Source organism: Balaenoptera acutorostrata, chromosome 3 (assembly GCF_949987535.1).
Source record: "Balaenoptera acutorostrata chromosome 3, mBalAcu1.1, whole genome shotgun sequence".
Classification (NCBI taxonomy): domain Eukaryota; kingdom Metazoa; phylum Chordata; class Mammalia; order Artiodactyla; family Balaenopteridae; genus Balaenoptera; species Balaenoptera acutorostrata.
The window spans coordinates 52,633,080-52,655,683 of NC_080066.1; the positions used below are offsets into that span (position 1 = coordinate 52,633,080).

The 22,604-nt window shown below is 47.1% G+C and overlaps 1 protein-coding gene across 8 annotated transcripts in view; it reads right to left on the reverse strand.

The window, feature by feature from the left end:
- The window catches only part of ADAMTS17 (ADAM metallopeptidase with thrombospondin type 1 motif 17), a 372,624-nt gene that overhangs the window by 7,323 nt on the left and 342,697 nt on the right, over nt 1–22,604 (reverse strand). For 5 of the 8 annotated variants that reach the window (XR_009007372.1, XR_009007376.1, XR_009007375.1 and 2 more), the window contains 2 exons: nt 6,807–6,984; nt 1,493–5,616 (listed from right to left, as the gene is read on the reverse strand). Coding sequence is in view for 1 of the 8 variants with exons in the window: in XM_057542046.1 (XP_057398029.1) it covers nt 5,450–5,616; nt 6,807–6,984 (345 nt within the window). In the remaining 7 variants the exon portion in view is untranslated. Of the gene's footprint in view, nt 1–1,295; nt 5,617–6,806; nt 6,985–22,604 lie in introns of those variants that run through there. The other 3 variants (XR_009007374.1, XR_009007373.1, XM_057542046.1) reach the window with 3 other exon arrangements.

Consider the following 22,604-nt stretch of genomic DNA (forward strand, 5'->3'; position numbering starts at 1 on the left):
GGAGTGTTGACAGTGGTGCTCCCATGCTGTCCCACCATTTTCTCTTGGGTGTTGGGAACTGGGTGGAGATAATGTCTCTTTTGAGTTCACTGATCTTCCAATTGAGAGAAACTGCTCAAGAAGCTGTATCTGAGGATCCACGGGAGGAAGCCCGTCTGCATGCACCTGCACTTGACTTAGATGATGCAATCCTGGACTTTGAGCCTGAACATAATGCTGAAATAGGATGAGACTTTGGGGGTAGGATGGGAGAGGGGTGAGTGTACTTTGCATATGGGGGTGTGTGAATCTTCCCCCAAATGACCACAACAATTTTTCCCATCTCACCTGCTCATCCAGAACGTTTCCATTCTCTTGGCAAGAGGTTGACTCTTTGTCCCCTCCCCTTGAACTTGAGTGGGCCTTTGTAAGGATGGTGGAAGTGATGCTGTGTAACTTTTGAGCTGTCATATGAGGTGACACGGTTCTCATGAGTGTCCCCAGCTCTCTCTGTCAGGGTGTTTGCCACTGAAACTCTACCATCATACTTCAGGGTTGCTAAGCAGCCCCTTGGTGATGCCACTTGTAGGTGTTCTGGTCAACAGTCCTAGCTGAAGTTCTAAAGGCTGGTTATCAGCTGCCAGATATGCAAATGTGTGAGCCTTCTGATAATCCCAGCCTCTACCTGTCCTTGGAGCCACCCCAGATGATCCCACATGGAGGAGAGGTGAGCCATCCCCACTGAATCTCAGATCTGGAATGACTCTGAAGGGCTGTCCCAGTCCCAGGGCTTCCCGTGGGATTGACTGTGCATGTGGAGAGGTCATGTATGAATACGGAGGTCGAGAGAGAGGCCAGGACTGAAGAGGTTAATTTTGGAGATACCAGAATACACATGGTTTTAAAAGCCTTGAGTCTGGCTCAAGCCTTGAGCCAGACTCAAGCCTTGAGCTTGAGTACACATTCCCAAGCCTATATACTTGAGAAAGTATATAGAGAGAAGGGGGTGTAGGGCTTAGCTCTGGAGCACTCTGTCATCTAGAGAGCTGCCAGAGGAAGGGGAGCTAGGAAGGAGAAGGAGGAGAAGTCAGGAGAAGAGGATGTCCCAAAGGAGAGGGCTGCTGAGAAGTGGAGAATAGGACCCTAAAATGTGTGCAAATGATACCCAGAAGGTCACTGGTGACCTGTCAAGAACAGTGTCAGTGCAGTGCAGGGGGCAAAAGCCAGGGGAGAGGTCTGGAGAGTTAATGAAAGTTTGGAGATAGAGACAGAGTGTAGAGAAGCAATGGGAGATGAATTAAAGGTGTGAGGGCTGGCCTTCCATGAGGATGGGGTCAGTTGTCAGACAGAGAAGGAGGACATAGATGCAGGCAGAATTGTGTAGAAGTAGAAACATAGGGGCTTTTGCCAAAACCCTTTGCAGAGGGCGAGCGTCACTGTAAAGGATTCCAATGCCGAGCCTTCTAGCCTGTATCCAGAGGGCAATCAACAGACCCACAAGGGAAGTCCTGACCTTTCTTTTTTGGAGTTCCTGCAGCTCTCACTCATTCTCTGTTGTCCAGGACTCCAGGCTTGTCTGAGGGGCTGTGGGCTCCAGAGCAGGTCTTTTGTCCATTTGTGTTCTCAGTGGCTCCAGGACGTGCTTGATTCCTAATAGAAGCTCACTCAACACTTGCTGATTGATTGCTTGTCCATTTCGTCTAACAAACTGGAATCCAAGCAGCTTATAAAGAAATCACATAGCATCAGGGCTGTTAGAAGTTAACCCAGAAGAGAGATCAGAACTCCCAGAGCAAGGAAAGGGTTCTAATGGGTCCCAGAGGCAGGTGGCTGATGGTTCTTGGGAATTAACACAAACTACAGGCTTCTTGGTAACCAGGGGGCCATGGGCAGTAGGTCGTCGATTAAACAAATGGTCTTTATTCTGTGAAATTTCTGGGTGTTGCTCCAACATTAAAAAGAGGCCCTCTGTCTAATGAACCTCCAAGTTCTTGGGTGGGGAGCTCTTTCCCCTTGACACTGGGAGGAGACAACCCCCTCCAAGAGCAGGAGCTGTGACATCCCTGCTCCATGTCAGGCCCAGATGGGGTCCAAATGGCTGCAGTGGTCCCCATTATGATGGTGTGGTGCCCTTGCTGTGTCCCCAGACTGGGAGGTAGGAAGGGCCAGGTCTGGCTCACACCTGCAGGAGTGGGGAAGCTGTTGGGCTGCCAGCAGGATTGGGGTGGGGGCTAAAGCTTGAAGAGGCAAGGTTGTAGAGAGCAGGTACCCATTCTGGCATGATAGGGGTCCCCTGCAGAGGGGTCACTGCACCCCCATGGAGCCTGGGCAGCTCCACCAGTGAGGTAGCTGCTCTGTATCAGACTCACAGACTCACTGTACAGCTGTCACACTTTCATGTCCCCACCCAGGGTTTTGCAACCACACAGGGATGAGGCCCAGGACTGAATGATTTGTTAGCACTCACTTGGGGAGATGCAGCCACCCGCCAGAACTGCATTTACCAGCGACCTCTGACACTGTCCACAGCTGTGGTCGGCAGGCTGCAGTTCCTTGCAGCCAAGTCCCAGGCAAGTGGTGTGACCACTGCAGAAGAAAAGGACACAGCCTCCCTCTGTCAGCCCTCGAGGACTGGTTTTTGTCTTTTACTTCACAGACAGCTTAAAATTGTTATGGAAGAACATTTTATTAAACATATTCAACTCACTTCCAATGAAATGCTTAATTTTTCATTTACAGTGGTGTCCAATGTTTGTCTTCTGTTCTTTTTTTTTTTTTTCTTTTCTTTCAAACCAGCACCAAAAAGTAAAACAAAAATACCATGGGTACAGTACGTAATGTAAGTTAGGTAATGGAAAATATATACATTTGACTCTGAAATGAAGAAAAGAGAACAAAGCAATGATATTACTGCCATTGAGGATCTTTCCCTGTGTTCTGATAATATCAAGCCATGGTCAACTGAGAGGGTTTCATTTGCACCAATGAAAATAGCACCATAAGATTGTGAGACTCTGTAGTTAGTAACACATTTGTGCAACCAAAAAGGTACAGTACTTGAGTGACAGTACAGGGTATTGTTAACCATAAAGAAACATCGCTGTTGTAATGACAGGGTTTCATTGTCTTCTGTACAAAGTGGAGCAAGAGTGCTATGATGGCTTCACTGAAATTGATCATTGCTTGTGCCGTGAACAGAAGGCGGGCTGGTGAATTTCAGAGTGACAGTGCCAGCATGAGCTAAAAGAGCTCAGAAAGACCTAAACTTTGGGGAACCAAAGGGATGTTTAACAATAACTGAATCAGTCATTTGCATTCTGAGGGTGTGGGGCCCTTGCCAGGGGCGTCCAGTTGATACCGTCAAGGTGGCCAGGGGGGAGATTCAGAGGCACCAGGCAACGGGCTTGCCTCTGGGCATGTGCACATGCTTGCCCAGCTCAGGTGGGCCCGTGGTTCCCATGCAGACAGTAAGCAAGGCTGCCCCGGCTTCCTTAGCTTGCTGCCCCGACTCTGCTCCTCAGCCCCCAAGGCTGAGAGCTTTCTGTTCATCTGTGGTAAAGTACAGCCCATTTGGGGCTGGGGGAAAACTGAGCCCTAGCTCCCCAAGACTTTGAGGGGCCTGGGGAGTCTGCTCGCGGCCAAGCCGGAGCAGGGAGGACAGCGTTCTGCACAGGCCCTGGGCAGCCGCTGGAGGTTACCTTGCAGGTGAGCTGCCCCAGCCTGGTACCCTCTGGGGTCTTTCCACAGAACACCTAAGGAGTTTTCTCAACACTTCTCACAGATTCAAGTGGAACTGAATAGATTCCCTGCCATCCCTACCACTTTTCTGCCTCTGGGGCAGTAAAAAATCACAAACCAAAACACAGCCCATAAGACGGGCTTGGGGTGGCAGAGTGTTTCTTTTTCTTTCTGATTTAAGCTGACTCTAAAGTTGTGACATCAAAAACTCAAACACAGATACATAAACACAGCACCAGTAAATCAAGAAGCACTGGGAGATGATCCCATGGAGATTAGCCTAAATAAGATCCCCTCTGAAATAAGGGAGGAGAGGGTGGGTTTCTCATGATAAAGTCCTTGAATATAAGCACCCATCAAAGGCCCACCAAGTTGGTCAGCAGACCAGACCTCCCAGCATGTCGGGTCCCCTCCTCCCAGCTCCCGGGCAGGCAGGGTCGTACCATCTTCTGTGCTTTCACAGAGGACACTCTTTTCATCTCCCTGGGCTCCAGAGAGGGCACAGTTCTGTTTTGAGGGGTGAGGTGTCTGTAGGAGGCAAATACCTTCTTCCGGATTTTCTGAGTGTCATTCTTGCCCCACTAAGACGGGTCAACAACGACAGCATGACAATGACGAACATTGCAAGGTCTGGGCCACGGAAAGGCTGGGTGCATATGTGGCCATCCTGGCCAGGGGCCACTCCTCCATCCATCCTGGCACTAGGCTGAGCAGTCCTGGAGGAAACCTGCCCCGTGCCAGGGTGAAGCGCCAGGCCTGAGCCTGAGTCTTCAGAGGTTCTAAGAAGAATCAACTTCAGATAGATGGCCAAGGTCAATGGGAAGCCATCTCTAAGGTGCAAAGCTTTATGAAGTACTGGCTAGAGCAGAGGTCCCCAGAAGCAGAGGGGGAGCCCCTCCACCCCTCCCAAAGCTGCCCTGAGCTCACCTCTATGCCAGGAAGCAATCCCAAGGCCAAAATTAGCACGTGCCTCCTCTCACAGCACCTTGAAGAGAGGCTCTTCTGTTTCCCTGTGTGGGGGACAACAGAGATCTGAAAACTAGATACGTCCCCAAACCCAAGCCCTTCTGGAATGTTCTCCCCCACGTAGGTGGTATGCAGAACTACACAGCCCTAGCGTCCTTTTTAGTTCACACAGACTCAGACTCTCAGGGACAAGACCTCCAAGGAAAAGCCGCGATCTAGAGAGCACGTTCCCTGACAGGGTGGAGGGGCCAAGTGCTGGTCCTTGTGGTGTCAAGGGGGCTCCAGCAGCCCGGCCTCTCCAGAGAAGCCTCCTTCCATCCAGGGTGTCACGGGCTTTCAGAATAAAGCCTGCTTTAAAGTAAAACGTCTCAGTTTTTGGATATCCTCCCCCTCCCCCGATACATCCAAGACAGGGGCGCCTGTGACGTCTCTCTTGACGATTTCTGTCAGAGGTGTTCCCTTTGAGGTACGTGGAACCTTAGAAATTACAATTATTTTGTGACTCATGCCTATTTTTTCCTTACCGTAGAAAGCCATCCAGTGGCTGTTAACAATATATTAAGTATAAAAGCACTAAGCAAACGTCAAGTCCACTCTCAGGTTCTAAGCAATTGGATTCTTGGGACAGCCTCCTGGGTGAGCCGCGGTGTGCTTTGGGGGTCCCAGCCGCAGGACTGGTGTGCTCTCGGGTGGGTGGGCTTTCAACTAGCCATGTCGTCAGGACTCAGACCTCATGTCGGAGCATCGCGGGACCACTGGCCGCCTGTCATGAACTTGGTGGCGGCAGTGGCTGGCGCATCTTGTTCGCATAGAAGTCCCTGCATGTCTGGCAGCAGCGCTGGTACCACCGCATGTCCTGGCAGAGGTTCTTTTCTCGGATGACCCTGCAATACACTGTCCACTGGTCCCGTGTGCATTTGTAGGTCAGGGCAGCTAAGGGGACAGTGGAGAGAGAAAGCCCAGAGGTTATGTGTGGCCTGGGGACGTCATCATGCACACACAGATGGCCTGCACTCTGATATAGTCGGGGCTGCCCTTACCCATGTGTACACTGGAGCCTTGCACAGACCGGGGAAATCATGCCCCTGCCAGGGCCACTGTGGATGTGGCTTTCTTTTACAAGGGACATACTCTGGGTCCAACCTGACCACTTGGCAGAGTTCAGTGGTCTGGCTGCCTCCTCAGGGCGAGGGCACTGCCCCCCCGCTTCTGAGCTAAGTGGTGTGTACTGTTATTTTATGGCAGAGGACGTTATCTGTTGGCATTGATAAAACAGAATGGCACAGGGCAGTGGATATCAAAGGGCCCACAAAAGCACAAGGTCACAGCACAAGCAGGTGGCCTGAATCTCCTTCAGGCACTTGGTAGTGCAGAGAGATGGTCCAGCCTGAGGGCATGCAAAAGCCTGGTGTACACCTCTGCAAGCTCAAAGACCCTCCCAGTGAAGCTGCTTGGAAATCCCCTTCATGTTGGTGGCATTCTAGCATTAGGGAAAGGGGCATTGGGTGGGGAAAAAGTTCCCTAGGAATTTCTAATTGGAAAAGCAGAAACTCTGCTCAATAGAATCATCAGATCAGTGCTAGATATTCTTCTTTTTGTGCCACCACTGGCCGGGGATGTGGCCCGGTAAAGGGCTGGGTTTGGAACACTCGGGTCCAAGCTGCTCACACAAAAGCTACCTGCCGAATTAAAGACTCCAACCTGTCAACACCTCTGTTTTCTTCTCAAGCATTAGCTTGAGGAACATTCCATGCACACATCACCAAGATTTCATGAATGACACCCCCAGATCCTTCATTTCCTGAAGGATGCACCTCTCTTTGCCTCCTTCATGCACAGGAATCCCAAAACACTTGAGGAACATTCTCCTGTGTTCCTCATTTCTTGGCAGAGGGGCTCAAGTGTTTGAGACCACAGTAAACAAACAGCTTTTTCATGACAAGGATGAAATTCCATCTCTGAAACCTCAGATCCTCTACAAAACTGACACGTTAGCCTCTCCAGAACTCAAATAAGCCCCAAGGAGGGGTTTTTCTGGCTTATAGAACTCCCACTGCCAGTGGGGACTTGCTGGCCAGGGGATGCAGCAGCCCTAGGAGCTGGGGGCCAGCAGAGGCACTCACCGAGGCGAGGGGAAGTGATGGTGTTCACGTTGATCTTGTCATTGCAGACTTCTTGGTGGCACTGTTTGTAGGCTGCCGGCTTGGAGAGGGTTGGGCACTCATTGCCATGGCGCCCGGTGACCTTGTGCATGCACTGCACCACACGGGACTGCAGGCCCTTCCCACAGGTCGACGAGCACTGCCAGAGACAGGGAGAGCTGAGCTGAGGACAGCTGAGCTAGGGGCCTAACCCGGGCTGAGGGGCTTTGACAATGGCCTCACATCATAGCACCCTTGGGCCAGGCCCCTGCATGTCGTTCCTACGTGCTTGAAATAATTGCAGGACAAGAGGGCTTGGCTGCATACCAGCTGCCTGATGGAAAACTGTTTCAAGATGTTAGGGACTGCATGTTTGTGTCTCCCCAACATTTACATGTTGAAGCCCTAACCCCCAGTGAGATGGCATTTGAAGGTAGGTCCTTTGGGAGGTAATTGGGTTTAAATGAGGTCATGAGGGTGGGGCCCCCATGATGAGATTAGTGTCCTTATAAGAAGAAGAGAGATCAGAGTTCTCTCCCTCCACCTCATGAGGACACATGACAAGTCAGCCATCTGCAAGCCAGGAAGTTGTCCCTCATCAAAACCAAATATGCCAGCACCTTGACCTCAAACTTCTCAGCCTCCAGAACTGTGAGAAATAAACGTCTTGTTGTTTAAGCCACCCAGCCTGTGGTATTTTGTTACAGCAGCCTGAGCTAAGACAATTGTTTAAATATTAGTTTATGCTGGTTGCATTTCACCTCCCACCCTCTCATGCCTGTTCCAAGCAGAGAACCATCTGGGTTTTGAAATTCTCCAGTGAGCAGGGTGGCTTGCTGGCACCCAGGAGGGACTGGACCTGATGGCCACAGGGATCTCCCTGGCACTTTGTGCCATGTTAGGCTCCCGGGCCTTTGTCCAGCCCTGGGTGTGGAGAGGAGCCCAATAATGATGGGGTTGAATTTCCACAAGCCTGGAGGGTCGGGGATCAGAATTAAGTAAAGTTAGAGAAAATGAAGAAGTGTAACCTTTCTTGCATAACGGACTCATGGACTAATATTGGGGCTAACAGTTTTAATTTAGACACCCAACCCCTAGTTCTTGGCATTTCCAGCATTTGCAGATGTGGGTGTGCTAAAATCAAACCAATGTATTTAGTTCAGCAGACCATCCTGCATTCCCAGTGAGTGGCCTTCTAAGACTTTACTATGTGTTCTGTCTCCTGCTCTTCTTCCCATTCCTCTTCGGGCTCCTTTAAAGTGTTTGACAGGGAACCTGCCAGGTATCCAGCACCACTCCCTCATCCTGCTTGCTAGCCCCTCGGCCCTTGCTTGTTTTCCGGGGAGCCCTTGGAACCATCTCTCCATTAAGTTGGTCTCCTCCCAGCCAGAGAGCCTGGTCCACATGCACACTCTCTCCATCTGGGGTCCCCCAGCATGCTCACAACCCATGATTTACGGGGTTCTGAGAGCACTCTGCACAACTTTAATAAAGCAAAGATCACAGGTGTAGTAGCCCAGCTGGAGTTAACACTGGCACCTCAGGGTAGCGAGAGGGGAGCAGGGTCTTTCCTCTGAATGCCACATGTGGTGAGGATGCCAGGTGCCATCTGGATCACGTGCCTCCCTCTCTCTTCCCCTTGGGTCTGACCATGGCCTGTGCTGGAGGAAGGGCCTTCCCTGGGGGTCTGTGAGGGGTTACCCTGCATAGGCTCAGCGTGGATCCTTTCATCCATGAGAAGTGGCCATCATCTGCGCTCCCAAAGGGGCTTTTGCGCCTCAGGTGAATTCCTCTGCTTTCTAGTCTAACAAGCAGGATCACATTTTTTTCACTTTAGAAGGATAAAGAGCTCAGAGGGCATGGTGCTCTGATGGGGCCCAGTCTTTTCAAATCACGAAAGAGGTAGGAAAACCACAAGTGCCCCATCGCCTCCGCTGCCGACCCCCATCACCCCCCTTGAGAGTCCTGGCATGTTCAAACCAGAATGGGCTCTCCCTGACAGGCAAGGTTGTGTGCCTGGCTCCATATCCATCTTCTGGATAAATCCATCGAGGGCTGCTCACAGCCTTGAGAATCCTTCGTGCATGATAAATGCACATTTCTGGGTTCCACCCCAGACCTCAGGAGTTGGTACTGGAGCATTTGGAAATTTGAGGGGTGCTGCAGTGGAAGAATGATGTCACATGAGGAGGTTCCCACCAACTGGAGACCTGGAACATGGGACAAGTGTCATAGCAACGTGACTTCCACCTGGAGGGCGTCTCGGAGGGAGTGGCTTCACGTTGGGATCTGCTGCATGGGATTACCTGGAGGGCGTTGAAAGGTCTTGATGTCCCAGACCAATCAATCAGTATCCCTGGAGGATGCACTGGGCATCAGTATTTTTCAAAGCTCTCCAGGTGACTGCAACAAGCAGCCAGAGCTGAGAAACTCTGACTTACCCTGAACTTCTCCCCTGTGTCCTGTGTAGAGTGTGAGGAGCTCTCTTTTCTTACGATGAAGTAGTCAAGTATTTGTATACAAATGTGTAATTAAGCAAGAACAGACATCCACCTGCAGCCCCAATTGCTGAGTTTATATACAGGTGATAGGTGTGCTCAAATACAAGAGATGAAGCCTTTCACTCAAAATTATTCTTGGAAAAGAATAAGTTGCCCTATAATTAAGTAACAACAAAACCTCTCATAGTTCAGGGGCGGGGTAAGGGATACCCTCAATTATTTGTAGCAAGATCACTTGGGGGTTAAAAGAAAAAGGGACGCAAAGAAATTAAACTCTCTTCTTCTGGAAGTAGGACACCATAATCATAAATGAGGAAGGATGGTGTAAGAAACTTTTAAAGATCTTTTGAAAAGTAATCTGGTAGGAATTGGTTCAAGATGGCAGAGTAGAAGGACGTGCACTCACTCCCTCTTGTGAGAGCACCGGAATCACAACTAATTGCGGAACAATCATCGACAGGAAGACACTGGAACTCATCAAAAAAGATACTCCACATCCAAAGACAAAGGAGAAGCCACAGTGAGACGGTAGGAGGGGTGCAATCACAATAAAATCAAATCCCATAACTGCTGGGTGGGTGACTCACAAACTGGAGAACAATTATACCACAGAAGTCCATCCACTGGAGTGAAGGTTCTGAGCCCATCAGGCTTCCCAACCTGGGGGTCTGGCAAAGGGAAGAGGAATTCCCAGAGAATCAGACTTTGAAGGCTAGTGGGATTTGATTGCAGGACTTTGACAGGACTGGGGGAAAAAGAGACCTCACTCTTGGAGGGCACACACAAAGTAGTGTGCATACCAGGACCCAGGGGGAAGGAGCAGTGACCCCATAGGAGACTGAAACAGACGTACCTGCTAGTGTTGGAAGGTCTCCAGCAGAGGTGGCGGGGCAGCTGTGGTTCACTGCTGGGACAAGGACACTGACACCAGAAGTTCTGGGAAGTACTCCCTGGAGTCCACCATTAGCCCCACCAAAGAGCCTGTAGGCTCCAGTGCTGGGTCACCTCAGGTCAAACAACCAACAGGGAGGGAACTCAGCCCCACCCATCAGCAGACAAGTGGATTAAAGTTTTACTGAGCTCTGCCCACCAGAGCAACAACCAGCTCTATCCACCACCAGTCCCCCCTATCAGGAAGCTTTCACAAGCCTCTTAGATAGCCTCATCCACCAGAGGGCAGACAGCAGAAGCAAGAAGAACTACAATCCTGCAGCCTGTAGAGTGAAAACCACATTCACAGAAAATGAAAAAGCAGAGTACTATGTACCAGATGAAGGAACAAGATAAAACTCCAGAAAAACAACTAAATGAAGTGGAGATAGGCAACCTTCCAGAAAAAGAATTCAGAATAATGATAGTGAAGATGATCCAGGACCTCGGAAAAAGAATGGAGGCAAAGATTGAGAAGATGCAAGAAATGTTTAACAAAGACCTAGAAGAAATAAAGAACAAACAAACAGAGATGAACAATACAATAACTGAAATGAAAAATACACTGGAAGGAATCAATAGCAGAATAACTGAGGCAGATGAATGGATAAGTGACTGGGATGACAGAATGGTGGAAATCACTGCCATGGAACAGAATAAAGAAAAAATAATGGGGGCTTCCCTGGTGGCGCAGTGGTTGAGAATCTGCCTGCCAATGCAGGGGACACGGGTTCGAGCCCTGGTCTGGGAAGATCCCACATGCCACGGAGCAACTGGGCCCGTGAGCCACAGTTACTGAGCCTGCGCGTCTGGAGCCTGTGCTCCGCAACAAGAGAGGCCGCGATGGTGAGAGGCCCGCGCACTGCGATGAAGAGTGGTCCCCACTTGCCACAGCTAGAGAAAGCCCTCGCATAGAAACGAAGACCCAACACAGTCATAAATAAATAAATAAATAAAAGACCGTGAATTTCAAAAAAAAAAAAAAATAATGAAAAGAAATGAAGACAGCCTAAGAGACCTCTGGGACAACATTAAATGCACCAACATTTGCATTATAGGGGTCACAGAAGGAGAAGAGAGAGAGAAAGGACCCGAGAAAATATTTGAAGAGGTTATAGTTGAAAACTTCCCTAACATGGGAAAGAAAAAAGCCACCCAAGTCCAGGAAGCACAGAGAGTCCCAGGCAGGATAAATCCAAGGAGAAACATGCCAAGACACATAGTAATCAAACTGACAAAAATTAAAGACAAAGAAAAATGATTAAAACCAACAAGGGAAAAATGACAAATAACATACAAGGGAACTCCCATAAGGTTAACAGCTGATTTCTCAACAGCAACTCTACAAGCCAGAAGGGAGTGGCACAATATATTTAAAGTGATGAAAGGGAAGAACCTACAACCAAGATTACTCTACCTGGCAAGGATCTCATTCAGATTAGATGAAGAAATCAAAAGCTTTACAGATAAGCAAAAGCTAAGAGAATTCAGCACCACCAAACTAGCTCTACAACAAATGCTAAAGGAACTTCTCTAAGTGGGAAACACAAGAGAAGAAAAGGACCTACAAAAACAAACCCAAAACAATTAAGAAAATGGTAATAGGCACATACATACCAATAATTACCTTAAACATGAATGGATTAAATGCTCCAACCAAAAGACACAGGCTTGCTGAATGGATACAAAAACAAGACCCATATATATGCTGTCTACAAGAGACCCACTTCAGACCTAGGAACACATACAGACTGAAAGTGAGGGGATGGAAAAAGATATTCCATGCAAATGGAGACCAAAAGAAAGCTGGAGTAGCAATACTCATATCAGACAAAATAGACTTTAAAATAAAGACTATTACAAGAGACAAAGAAGGACACTACATAATGACCAAGGGATCAATCCAAGAAAAGGATATAACAATTATAAATATATACCAACATAGGAGCACCTCAATACATAAGGCAACTGCTAAGAGCTATAAAAGAGGAAATCGACAGTAACACAATAATAGTAGGGGACTTTAACACCTCACTTACACCAATGGACAAATAATCCACACAGAAAATTAATAAGGAAACAAAAGCTTTAAATGAAACAATAGACCAGACAGATTTAATTGATATTTATAGGACATTGCATCCAAAAACAGCAGATTACACTTTCTTCTCAAGTGCACACAGAATATTCTCCGGGATAGATCACATCTTTGGTCACAAATCAAGCCTCAGTAAATTTAAGAAAACTGAAATTATATCAAGCATCTTTTCTGACCACAATGCTATGAGATTAGAAATCAGTTACAGGGAAAAAAATGTAAAAAACACAAACACATGGAGGCTAAACAATACATTACTAAGTAACCAAGAGATCACTGAAGAAATCAAAGAGGAAATAAAAAAATCCCTAGAGACAAATGACAACGAAAAGACAATGATTCAAAACCTATGGGATGCAGCAAAAGCAGTTCTAAGAGGGAAGTTTATAGCAATAAAATCTTACCTAAAGAGACAAGAAAAATCTCAAAAAAGCAATCTAACTTTACACCTAAAGGAACTAGAGAAAGAAGAACAAACAAAATCCAATGTTGGTAGAAGAAAAGAAATCATAAACATCAGAGCAGAAATAAATGAAATAGAAACAAAGAAAACAATAGCAAAGATCAATAAAACTAAAAGTTGGTTCTTTGAGAAGATAAACAAAATGGATAAACCTTTAGCCAGACTCATCAAGAAAAAGAGGGAGAGGACTCAAATCAATAAAATTAGAAATGAAAAAGGAGAAGTTACAACAGACACCACAGAAATACCAAGCATCATGAAAGACTACTACAAGCAACTGTATGCCAATAAAATGGACAACCAGGAAGAAATGGACAAATTCTTAGAAAGGTATAATCTTCCAAGACTGAACCAGGAAGAAATAGAAAATATGAACAGACCAATCAGAAGTAATGAAATTGAGAGTGTGATTAAAAATCTTCCAACAAACAAAAGCCCTGGACCATATGGCTTCACAGATGAATTCTATCAAACATTTAGAGAAGAGCTAACACCCATCCTTCTCAAACTCTTCCAAAAAACTGCAGAGGAAGGAACACTCCCAAACATTCTATGAGGCCACCATCACCCTGATACCAAAACCAGACAAAGATACTACAAAAAAAGAATATTACAGACCAATATCACTGATGAATATAGATGCAAAAATCCTCAACAAAATACTAGCAAGCAGAATCCAACAGCACATTAAAAGGATCATACACTGTGATCAAGTGGGATTTATCCCAGGGATGCAAGGATTCTTCAATATACGCAAATCAATCAATGTGATATGCCATAGTAACAAATTGAAGAATAAAAACCATATGATCATCGCAATAGGTGCAGAAAAATCTTTTGACAAAATTCAACACCTATTTATGATAAAAACTCTCCAGAAAGTGGGCATAGAGGGAACCTACCTCAACATAATAAAGGTCATATATGACAAACCCACAGCAAACATCATTCTCAATGGTGAAAAACTGAAAGCATTTCCTCTAAGATCAGGAAAAAGACAAGGATGTCCACTGTCGCCACTATTATTCAACATAGTTTTGGAACTCCTAGCCATGGCAATCAGAGATGAAAAAGAAATGAAAAGAATCCAAATTGGAAAAGAAGAAGTAAAAATGTCACTGTTTGCAGATGACATAATAATATACATAGATAATCCTAAAGATGCCACCAGAAAACTACTAGAGCTCATCAATGAATTTGGTAAAGTTGCAGGATACAAAATTAATGCACAGAAATCTCTTGCATCCCTATATACTAACAATGAAAGATCAGAAAGAGAAATTAAGGAAACAATCCCATCTACCATTGCAATGAAAAGAATAAAATACCTAGGAATAAACCTACCTAAGGAAGTAAAAGATCTGTACTCAGAAAATTATAAGACACTGATGAAAGAAATCAAAGATGACACAAATGGATGGAGAGATATACCATGTTCTTGGATTGGAAGAATCAATATTGTGAAAATGACTATACGACCCAAAGCAATCTACAGATTCAATGCAATCCCTATCAAATTACCAATGGCATTTTTTACAGAACTAGAACAAAAAATCCTAAAATTTGTATGGAGACACAGAAGACCCCAAATAGCCAAAGCAATCTTGAGGGAAAAAAACAGAGCTGGAGGAGTCAGACTCCCTGACTTCAGACTATACTACAAACCTACAGTAATCAAGACAATATGGTACTGGCACAAAAACAGAAATATAGATCAGTGGAACGGGATAGAAAGCCCAGAAACAAACCCACACACCTATGGTCAACTAATCTATGACAAAGGAGGCAAGGATATGCAATGGAGAAAAGACAGTCTCTTCAATAAGTGGTGCTGGGAAAACTGGATAGCTACATGTAAAAGGATGAAATTAGAACACTCCCTAACAGCATCCACAAAAATAAACTCAAAATGGATTAAAGATCTAAATGTAAGACCAGACACTATAAAACTCTTAGAGGAAAACATAGGAAGAACACTCTTTGACATAAATCCCAGCAAGATCTTTTTTGACTCACCTCCTAGAATAATGGAAATAAAAACAAAAATAAACAAATGGGACCTAAAGAAACTTAAAAGCTTTTGCACAGCAAAGGAAACTATAGACAAGATGAAAAGACAACCCTCAGAATGGGAGAAAATATTTGCAAACGAATCAACGGACAAAGGATTAATCTCCAAAATATATGTGCAGCTCAAGTTTACAAAAAACAAATAACCCAATCAAAAAATGGGTAGAAGACCTAAATAGACATTTCTCCAAAGAAGACATACATATGGCCAAGAGGCACATGAAAAGCTGCTCAACATCACTAATTAGAGAAATGCACATCAAAACTACAATGACGTATCACCTCACACCAGTTAGAATGGGCATCATCAGCAAATCTACAAACAACAAATGCTGGAGAGGGTGTGGAGAAAAGGGAACCCTCTTGCACTGTTGATGGGAGTGCAAATTGATACAGCCACTATGGAGAACAGTATGGAGGTTCCTTAAAAACTAAAAATAGAATTACCATATGACCCAGCAATCCCACTACTGGGCATAAACCCAGAGAAAACCGTAATTCAAAATGACACATGCACCCCACTGTTCATTGCAGCAGTATTTACAATAGCCAGGTCATGGAAGCAACCTAAATGCCCACCGACAGATGAATGGTTAAAGAAGATGTGGTACATATATGCAATGGAATATTACTCAGCCATAAAAAGTAACGAAATTGGGTCATTTGTAGAGACATGGATGGACCTAGAGACTGTCATACAGAGTGAAGCAAGTCAGAAAGAGAAAAACAAATATTGTATATTAACGCATATATGTGGAATCTAGAAAAATGGTACAGATGAACTGGTTTTCAAGGCAGAAATAGAGACCCAGATGTAGAGAACAAACGTATGGACACCAAGGGGGAAAAGCGGGGCGCTGGCGGGGATGGTGATGGTGGGATGAATTGGGAGATTGGGATTGACATATATACACTAATATGTATAAGATAGATAACTAATAAGAACCTGCTGTATAAAAAATAAATGAATAAAATAAAATTCGAAAAAAAAAAAGAAAGAAAAGTAATCTGGTAAGTGGCTATACCCAGAGACTGGGGGTCCACACCAGCAGGGTAAGTGAAGGAAATGGCCAAGGGTCCTAATGCAGTGCAAAATCCTACGAATGTAAATCAAAGTCTTGCCTATGCAAAGTCATGCCAACCCAGAGCAACATCATGCCATAGCTTGCAAGGGAATATCCAAAGAGAACAGCACATTCAAAAAAGGTGGTATCTCAGAAAACCTGGATGGCAGTGCCCTGTACACTCTGGTAAACTGAACAGGGGATTCAGATAGTGGAGTGAGTGATGATGAAGACAGATGCTGCAAATATTAGGATGCACTTTACAAAACTGCTTATATTCAACCGTTTTCGACCCCAGAGAAATAGGAATTTTATCAGGTTCAACTTCATAATATGCTAAAGACAGAAAATAGCAATATTTTTAAATTAAAACAATATATAAACTTTAAATATGAAATACAACTACATGAATAAGTTACATATTCTAAGTAGGCATTTGACTAGTCCACCTACACCATTAAAGACTTTTATATCTAAATTGGTCGTAAAATTTTTAAAAAGCCCTGCTCCCTGGGAAAGCATGTACGTGAGGCCTTATTTCTGTGACTACTGGGCACTTGGGGGAGAAGGGGCCATGTGTCCTGCTCTTCAGACACCACCAGCCCTTGTCTTCCCATCTTGACTTGGCTCACTGGTGCCACCTGCTGTAGGGGACACACCAGGAAGAAGAGCGGGGTGTCCTCATAGTCCGTCCTGGAGAAAGGGTGCATCCAGGGTGGGGCAGGTGGTGGTGGGGTTTCCGGGTCCCCAGGAAACTCTGCACAGGCTAACAGAGAAGGATCTGGGCCTATGGTCTCGCTCCCATGGGCCCCCTGACCATGAGGTCTGCAGACTCTGCTGGCGGGGCAATTAGCCTGGCTGGGTCACTTCCTGCCCAGGAACACCAGGTAGGGTTTCAATGTCTTTTGCAGGTGTTGTTATTATTTATGTGAAATCAGAGCAAGGGCTCAATCTGATGGATCTACTAAAACCAAATGCAAAATTGACAAGGTCTCTGGCGGGAAAGGACCAATGACCCTTGTAAAACTCAAGAGTTTGAGGTGACCTCAAAGACTAGTCTCCCCTCTGAAAGTTCTTAGTCTTGTTTAACATGCTCTGGGGTTGGGTGGGGGGAGAGCATTCATGACACCTCTAGCCTATGCGGGCGGCATGCTTGTTCTGTCTGTGAGCTCACCTGTAGGATTCCATGACAGTGTGGACCATTCGACAACCATCCCAAGGGGCTGATCTTGGCCACTGAGCTTGATGGGGGTCAGTGTCTTGCCCAAGGTCACAGATTAGTGAGTGGCAGAGGAGGGACAGGACCCCAGCTGCCCCATCCCAAGGACCGAATTCCATCTTCCTGTATGAATTAGAGGTTGAACTGGATGGAGCTTCTATGGGAGGCCACGAATCAAAAAACCAGGTCACTGTCCAGCTCCACCATTTCTTCATTATCTTTCCTAGCTTGAGTCACTGGTTTTTAATTTTTCAGTCTGTAAAAAAAACTGCCTCATGAGATCACGGAGGGTGTCTCCAAAGTTCTTCTGCAGAGACTCAAGCGTCTGTCCTCATGGCTTTCCAACACCTCTGAGAGGCAGGGCTGGGCCAGGTGAGAGGCTGGGGCTGACCCTCAGCTGCTGTCGGGGCCATGTGAGACCCTGCAAACTCTGCCCCTGGGATTAGGTTTTGCAGAATTTTAGTTGCAGTCCTGGGGGCTGCCTTTCACACAGCTCTGGGCTGTGAATGGCTTGTGCTCACTTGGAAGAACCTTTGAGAATATCGGGTATTTGCTTAGCCACCTAAGAACGGTGTCTGAGCCAGCCCCACAGAGGCTGCTTCAGAACGTCAGGTGAGGAGACAGGTTACAGAGTAGCACGTACAGAAACCACCCCATTTTTTCCAATACCTGTGTGTGTGTGTGTGTGTGTACCTATATAAAAGTTGGGAAGACAAACAATTAAAAAAATTTACTGTGCTGTCATCTGGTTTTGTAGGACTAGTTTTTCTCTTCTGTGTCTTCCCAAGCAAGATAGAATTACCTATGTAATTAAAAACAAAAGTGGAAAATTCCACCAATGACCCTTTGGTGCAGCTGCCACCTTCCAGGCCTGCTGCATTTTCATTTGAGCCGAGTTGGTGCCTAGCCTGCCCCTGGCCTAAAATCCATGCATAACTACCCACTCCTTGGCCGGAGTTTCAGCAGGGACAGTGCAGTGGCAACAGGACAGGCCTGTCAGTATGCTGCATCCCCCTTTGCTAGCTGTGTGACCTCGGGCAACTTACTTAACCTATACGAGCCCCAGCTTCTTTATTTGTAGCTTGAGGATAATAAAACCTTTCTTGCAGGATGATTTCCAGGATTTGAGACAGCTCAGAGCAGGTGCCTAGCAGGAAGTCTGGGATGGACAAACGCTGCTACTATTATTAACAACAGTCAGCGTAGGGCCAAGAGCAGAGAGAGCTGGCCGGGGGTCCCTGGAGCCCGGGAAGGTGCCCTGAGTCACCTGGCCTGCTTAGCCCTCCCTGGGCTGCCATGCTGGTCACCAGGCAGGTGTGGACATCCACATTTGCCAGGAGCACAATTAGAGATTGATTTGGCCCTGAAGACACTGCATCCTCCTGTAACCTTAGCTCGCTGCATTAAGGGTAGCACAGGCACAGACAATGAATCTCACCTCTGTTGGCCTCCCCTCAGCCTCCACTTTAATTCAACAGTGAGGAGACGGCAGTGTCTCCTGATAGCATCGAATTAGCCCCAAGCATCGCTGTGAAGCCATTTTTCAGGCTTTTAAAATCTAAGCAAATAGATGTATTAAAAAACAGATCTGGTCTTCTTTAAAGCACACTGTCACTGTTGGGTAGTTTTTTCAAGCCACTCATGACATTAACATTTAATGTGGTTCCCCGAGACTCAGGAAACCAAGACAAAATGGAGCAGTAATAAATCCGCCAGGAAAGCTCCTTGCCAGGTGACCTGGAGTAAGTGCAGCCCCCTCTCCAGCAAGTGCCTGCAGCTGCACATCACACACAAGGTGTGGGGACCTGCCACCCATCCCACGGGTGGTGATGATGATGATGATGGTGGTGATGGTAGTAGTAACAGCAGCAGGTCCACCTTTTGCCTGCCTCCCGGTGCCGGGCACTGGGATCACACCCATTCTCATGAGTCCTCATTAATCTTCACACTAACAGCTGCTGTGGCAGGGCCGGGCGCTCAGAACACAGTAGGTGCAGAATACATGTGCACTGACTGCAGGAATAGTGTCTGCAGGGCACAGCACCACCTGCAGAGAGGCGGAGCGTGAGGCTCAGAGGGTCCACGGTCTTCCCCGTGATGTAGCCCCCGGGCCTCCCATCCCGGCTGCTGCCCGGAGGCCTGAACTCCTCTGGGGCCACACGGCTCTCCAGCAGGGAGGAACCAGGCCTCTGTCACCATGTGGAGGCCCAGTCCTGATGACACGCTCCACCACGGCGTGGTAAAATCCACCCAGCTGTAAAATCACGACTATAAATGACACCAGATTCCAAAGGGATGTTTTGAGAATTAGCTAAAGGAAGTTGTAAAAATCTTGGGAAGAGGAAAACGTGACAGGAATGTTTAATACACACATGAGCGCTGGCTCCTACAGAGTGGAGGACAGGCAGGGCCTCCCTGCACAGGCTCTGGGGTGAGCAGGAATAGGGTTAGGGTGAAATAATGCAAAGATGAATCCTCACTGCACAGTGTGCCCACCCTACGCTCTCACAGAGCCACCCTCCGAGGGGCCAGCCTGCCTCTGAGGGGCAGCACGGGACAGCCCCGCATGACAGTCAGGGGGGCAGGGAACCCCCTACGGGAACTTCATTTTCTGCTCGTGTCTGAAAGGTACTGGGCTGGTAAAATGTCAAAAGCTCCCCAAAAGCATTTTTGACAGATTTCCCCCCAAAACTTGGCATGAGCAATGCAAATCTCAGAAGCTGTTGAAACCTGAAATAGTAGGCTTAAACAGTGATGAAAATCCCCACCGTCTTTGCTCCAGCCTTGAAATTGGAAATGCTTTCTTAGACACACACACACACACACACACCCCTTCCCCCTTCAACTCATACTTTCTTTCAAACTGTTTTTGAAATCCTCAAATTCTTGAATCCTATCCTCAGCCTTAGCTTTGGATTCCCCTCAAACTCTCTGAATTCGCAGCCTGCTGTCCTACAGGTTCTGGTTGGAACGTTATAGTCAAGGAACCAGAAGGCCCAGGTGACCCCCCGTGACCTGCAAGGGCTGGCTATCCCAAGAGCTCTTGCTTCTTGTTTCAGATGGGCGCCAGGAGCACAGAGGGGGCTACAGGAGCTGTCTCACTGCCTCCCCTCGGGCAGGAGCTGCCACCAGTTTCGTAACTTAGCTCTCCCAGCTTATCAGAGACTGTTTGAAAGACCCTTCCCCCCTGCTGCAGAAGGATGGCCTACGTGCCCAGCAAATGCTGCACAACCGCCTCCTGCCCTGAGCCATGCTGTCATCATGCGGAGCCCCAGGTCAGGGCACGCGCTGTTTCATGGGGTCCAAACCACATTCAAAGAACTCATCTCCTATGACATAAATACTTTACAGGCCTGTATAAGAAATGCGATTCTGATCAGAGATAAGAGACCTGTGACTGTACTGGATGATGATGGTGAAGAAGATGATGATAAAAATGAGCACCTACGCCAAGCACTGCACTAAGTGCTTTATATGGATGCCCTAGGAGGCAGGTACCCCTAAACTCATCTGACAGAGAATGATGCTGGTTCAAGGTTAGATGAGGTCACTGCAGAGCAGGGACGTGCACCTGTGTTGTCCTGACCATGTGCCCTGCTCTGAGGTCGCTGACAGCGTGTGTTGAAACCAAAGTGTTCCTTAGGGATGACAGCTTCTCTGATTCAATGGTCATGTCTAGGCAGTGGTTAAAACCTAGACTGGCATGTGGGGGAGGCATCCCCACTCTCTGATCTCTCATTCCACACAAAGGCAGTTGATTTGAGGAAGGACACTAGGTGAATGGAGGGGCAGCAGGGAAATGGAGGGGGCAAAGGCATTGGCTTTTAGACTGCAGCTGACCCTTGAACAACTCGGGAGTTATTCTAAGTGTAATGTACAGTCGGTCCTCCGTATCCCCAGTTCCTCTGCATCTGAGGATGCAACCCCGGACCACATACACTGTAGAATTTACTATTGAAAAATACCCACGTCAACTGCATTCAGTTCACTCCCATGCAGGCACCTCTCCTGGCAATTTCTGGGGACCCCACCGCTCTACAACAAGTTCATTTCTCTCATCTGAGCAGGTGTGGGCCCTGGACTTTAACTCCATGACCCAGTGGCAGGCTCTGTTCACCCACACAAAATGCTCCAGACCAAGGGGGTATCTGCCCCCTCTCCCTCCTGCCCTACCCAGAAAAGTACTGAAGTTTGATGACCCTCTTTTCACTGTTGCTTACACTCCCAAGAGTAGTACGGAATGGAGGATTTGCTGATCCCTATCTGCATGCAGAGTGCTGACTGCCTGTGTTGTATGGTTTCACAATCCCAGAAAAGGGCCCTGATGTCCCCAGTGCCTCTTATGTTTGCTCTTGGATGCTCAAGTTTCTTTTATTAAGGACTCAACTTTTTATTTCACAAATAAGAGGAGACAACATGCATGATCTCCTATAGAGACAACAGATTTATACTACAGTGTAAATGATTAATACAAAGCCCTTGGGAGAGAAGGTTTTGATTGGTGGGCTGGAGAGAGAGAGTAGATAAATACTTGACTTTACAACAAGCTTATGCCTATGATGGTTAGACCTGAGGCATATAACAGTTCATCTACTTCCCATTTCAAATTAGAAACCTAAGCCTCTGGCATTATTATGTACCTGAAGGAAAGGTGGATTAAGAGCCAAAAGGCAGGGACCAGACTCCTAGCCCTTCCATTTACTAGTTGTGTGACCTCAAGAAAAAAGTCACGTCGCCACTCTGAGCCTCAGTTTCTTCACCTGTAAAATGGGGATAGGGTCAAATAGGAGAATGTGAGTGAAAGTGCTTTATAAATTCTAAAGCACTGGTGAATGTCAGGGCCACTGTCACTGATCCCAATAGAAGTAGCATCACTCTCCACCAGCACCCTTGTTCGGGGCTGCCCCTGGCAGGGGCTGCATTTATACCTGCCCAGTGGGCCTTAGCGTGGCCTGGTGTCTGCAGCTGGCTCCACCTGTCTGTATCTAGGCTGGGTCATTGTCCACTCTTGTACCCTCAGTGCTCAGCACAGGTTGGCACAGAACAGGAGCTCAGGAAATGCTGGTTGAATCACAGTGACTTGGTTGCAGGCCCACAGCAAGTGGGTGCCCCAGCCGGGTTGGCTGCCCAGCCTTGCAGAGTTGGGGGGAGGGGTCAATCCCCACCAAAGCAAGTGCAGGCTTCAGAAGTGGTGCTGGGGCTGAAAGCTTTCTGGAACAAGCCCCCCTAGTGACACAAAGTCTGTTCATTTCTGAGACCATGGAACTTGAGCCCCCATCTCTGCCCACAACACAGGAAGGCATCTAACAGCAGTCCTGGGAATGCACCGACACAGCCATGTTTGAATGGGAGGCTCTCCCTGGCTTCTTCCTAGGGCTCTGCAGCTACAGGTACGTGCATGCTTATGGCTTCATTTGATCTCCTAAGGCCTCTGG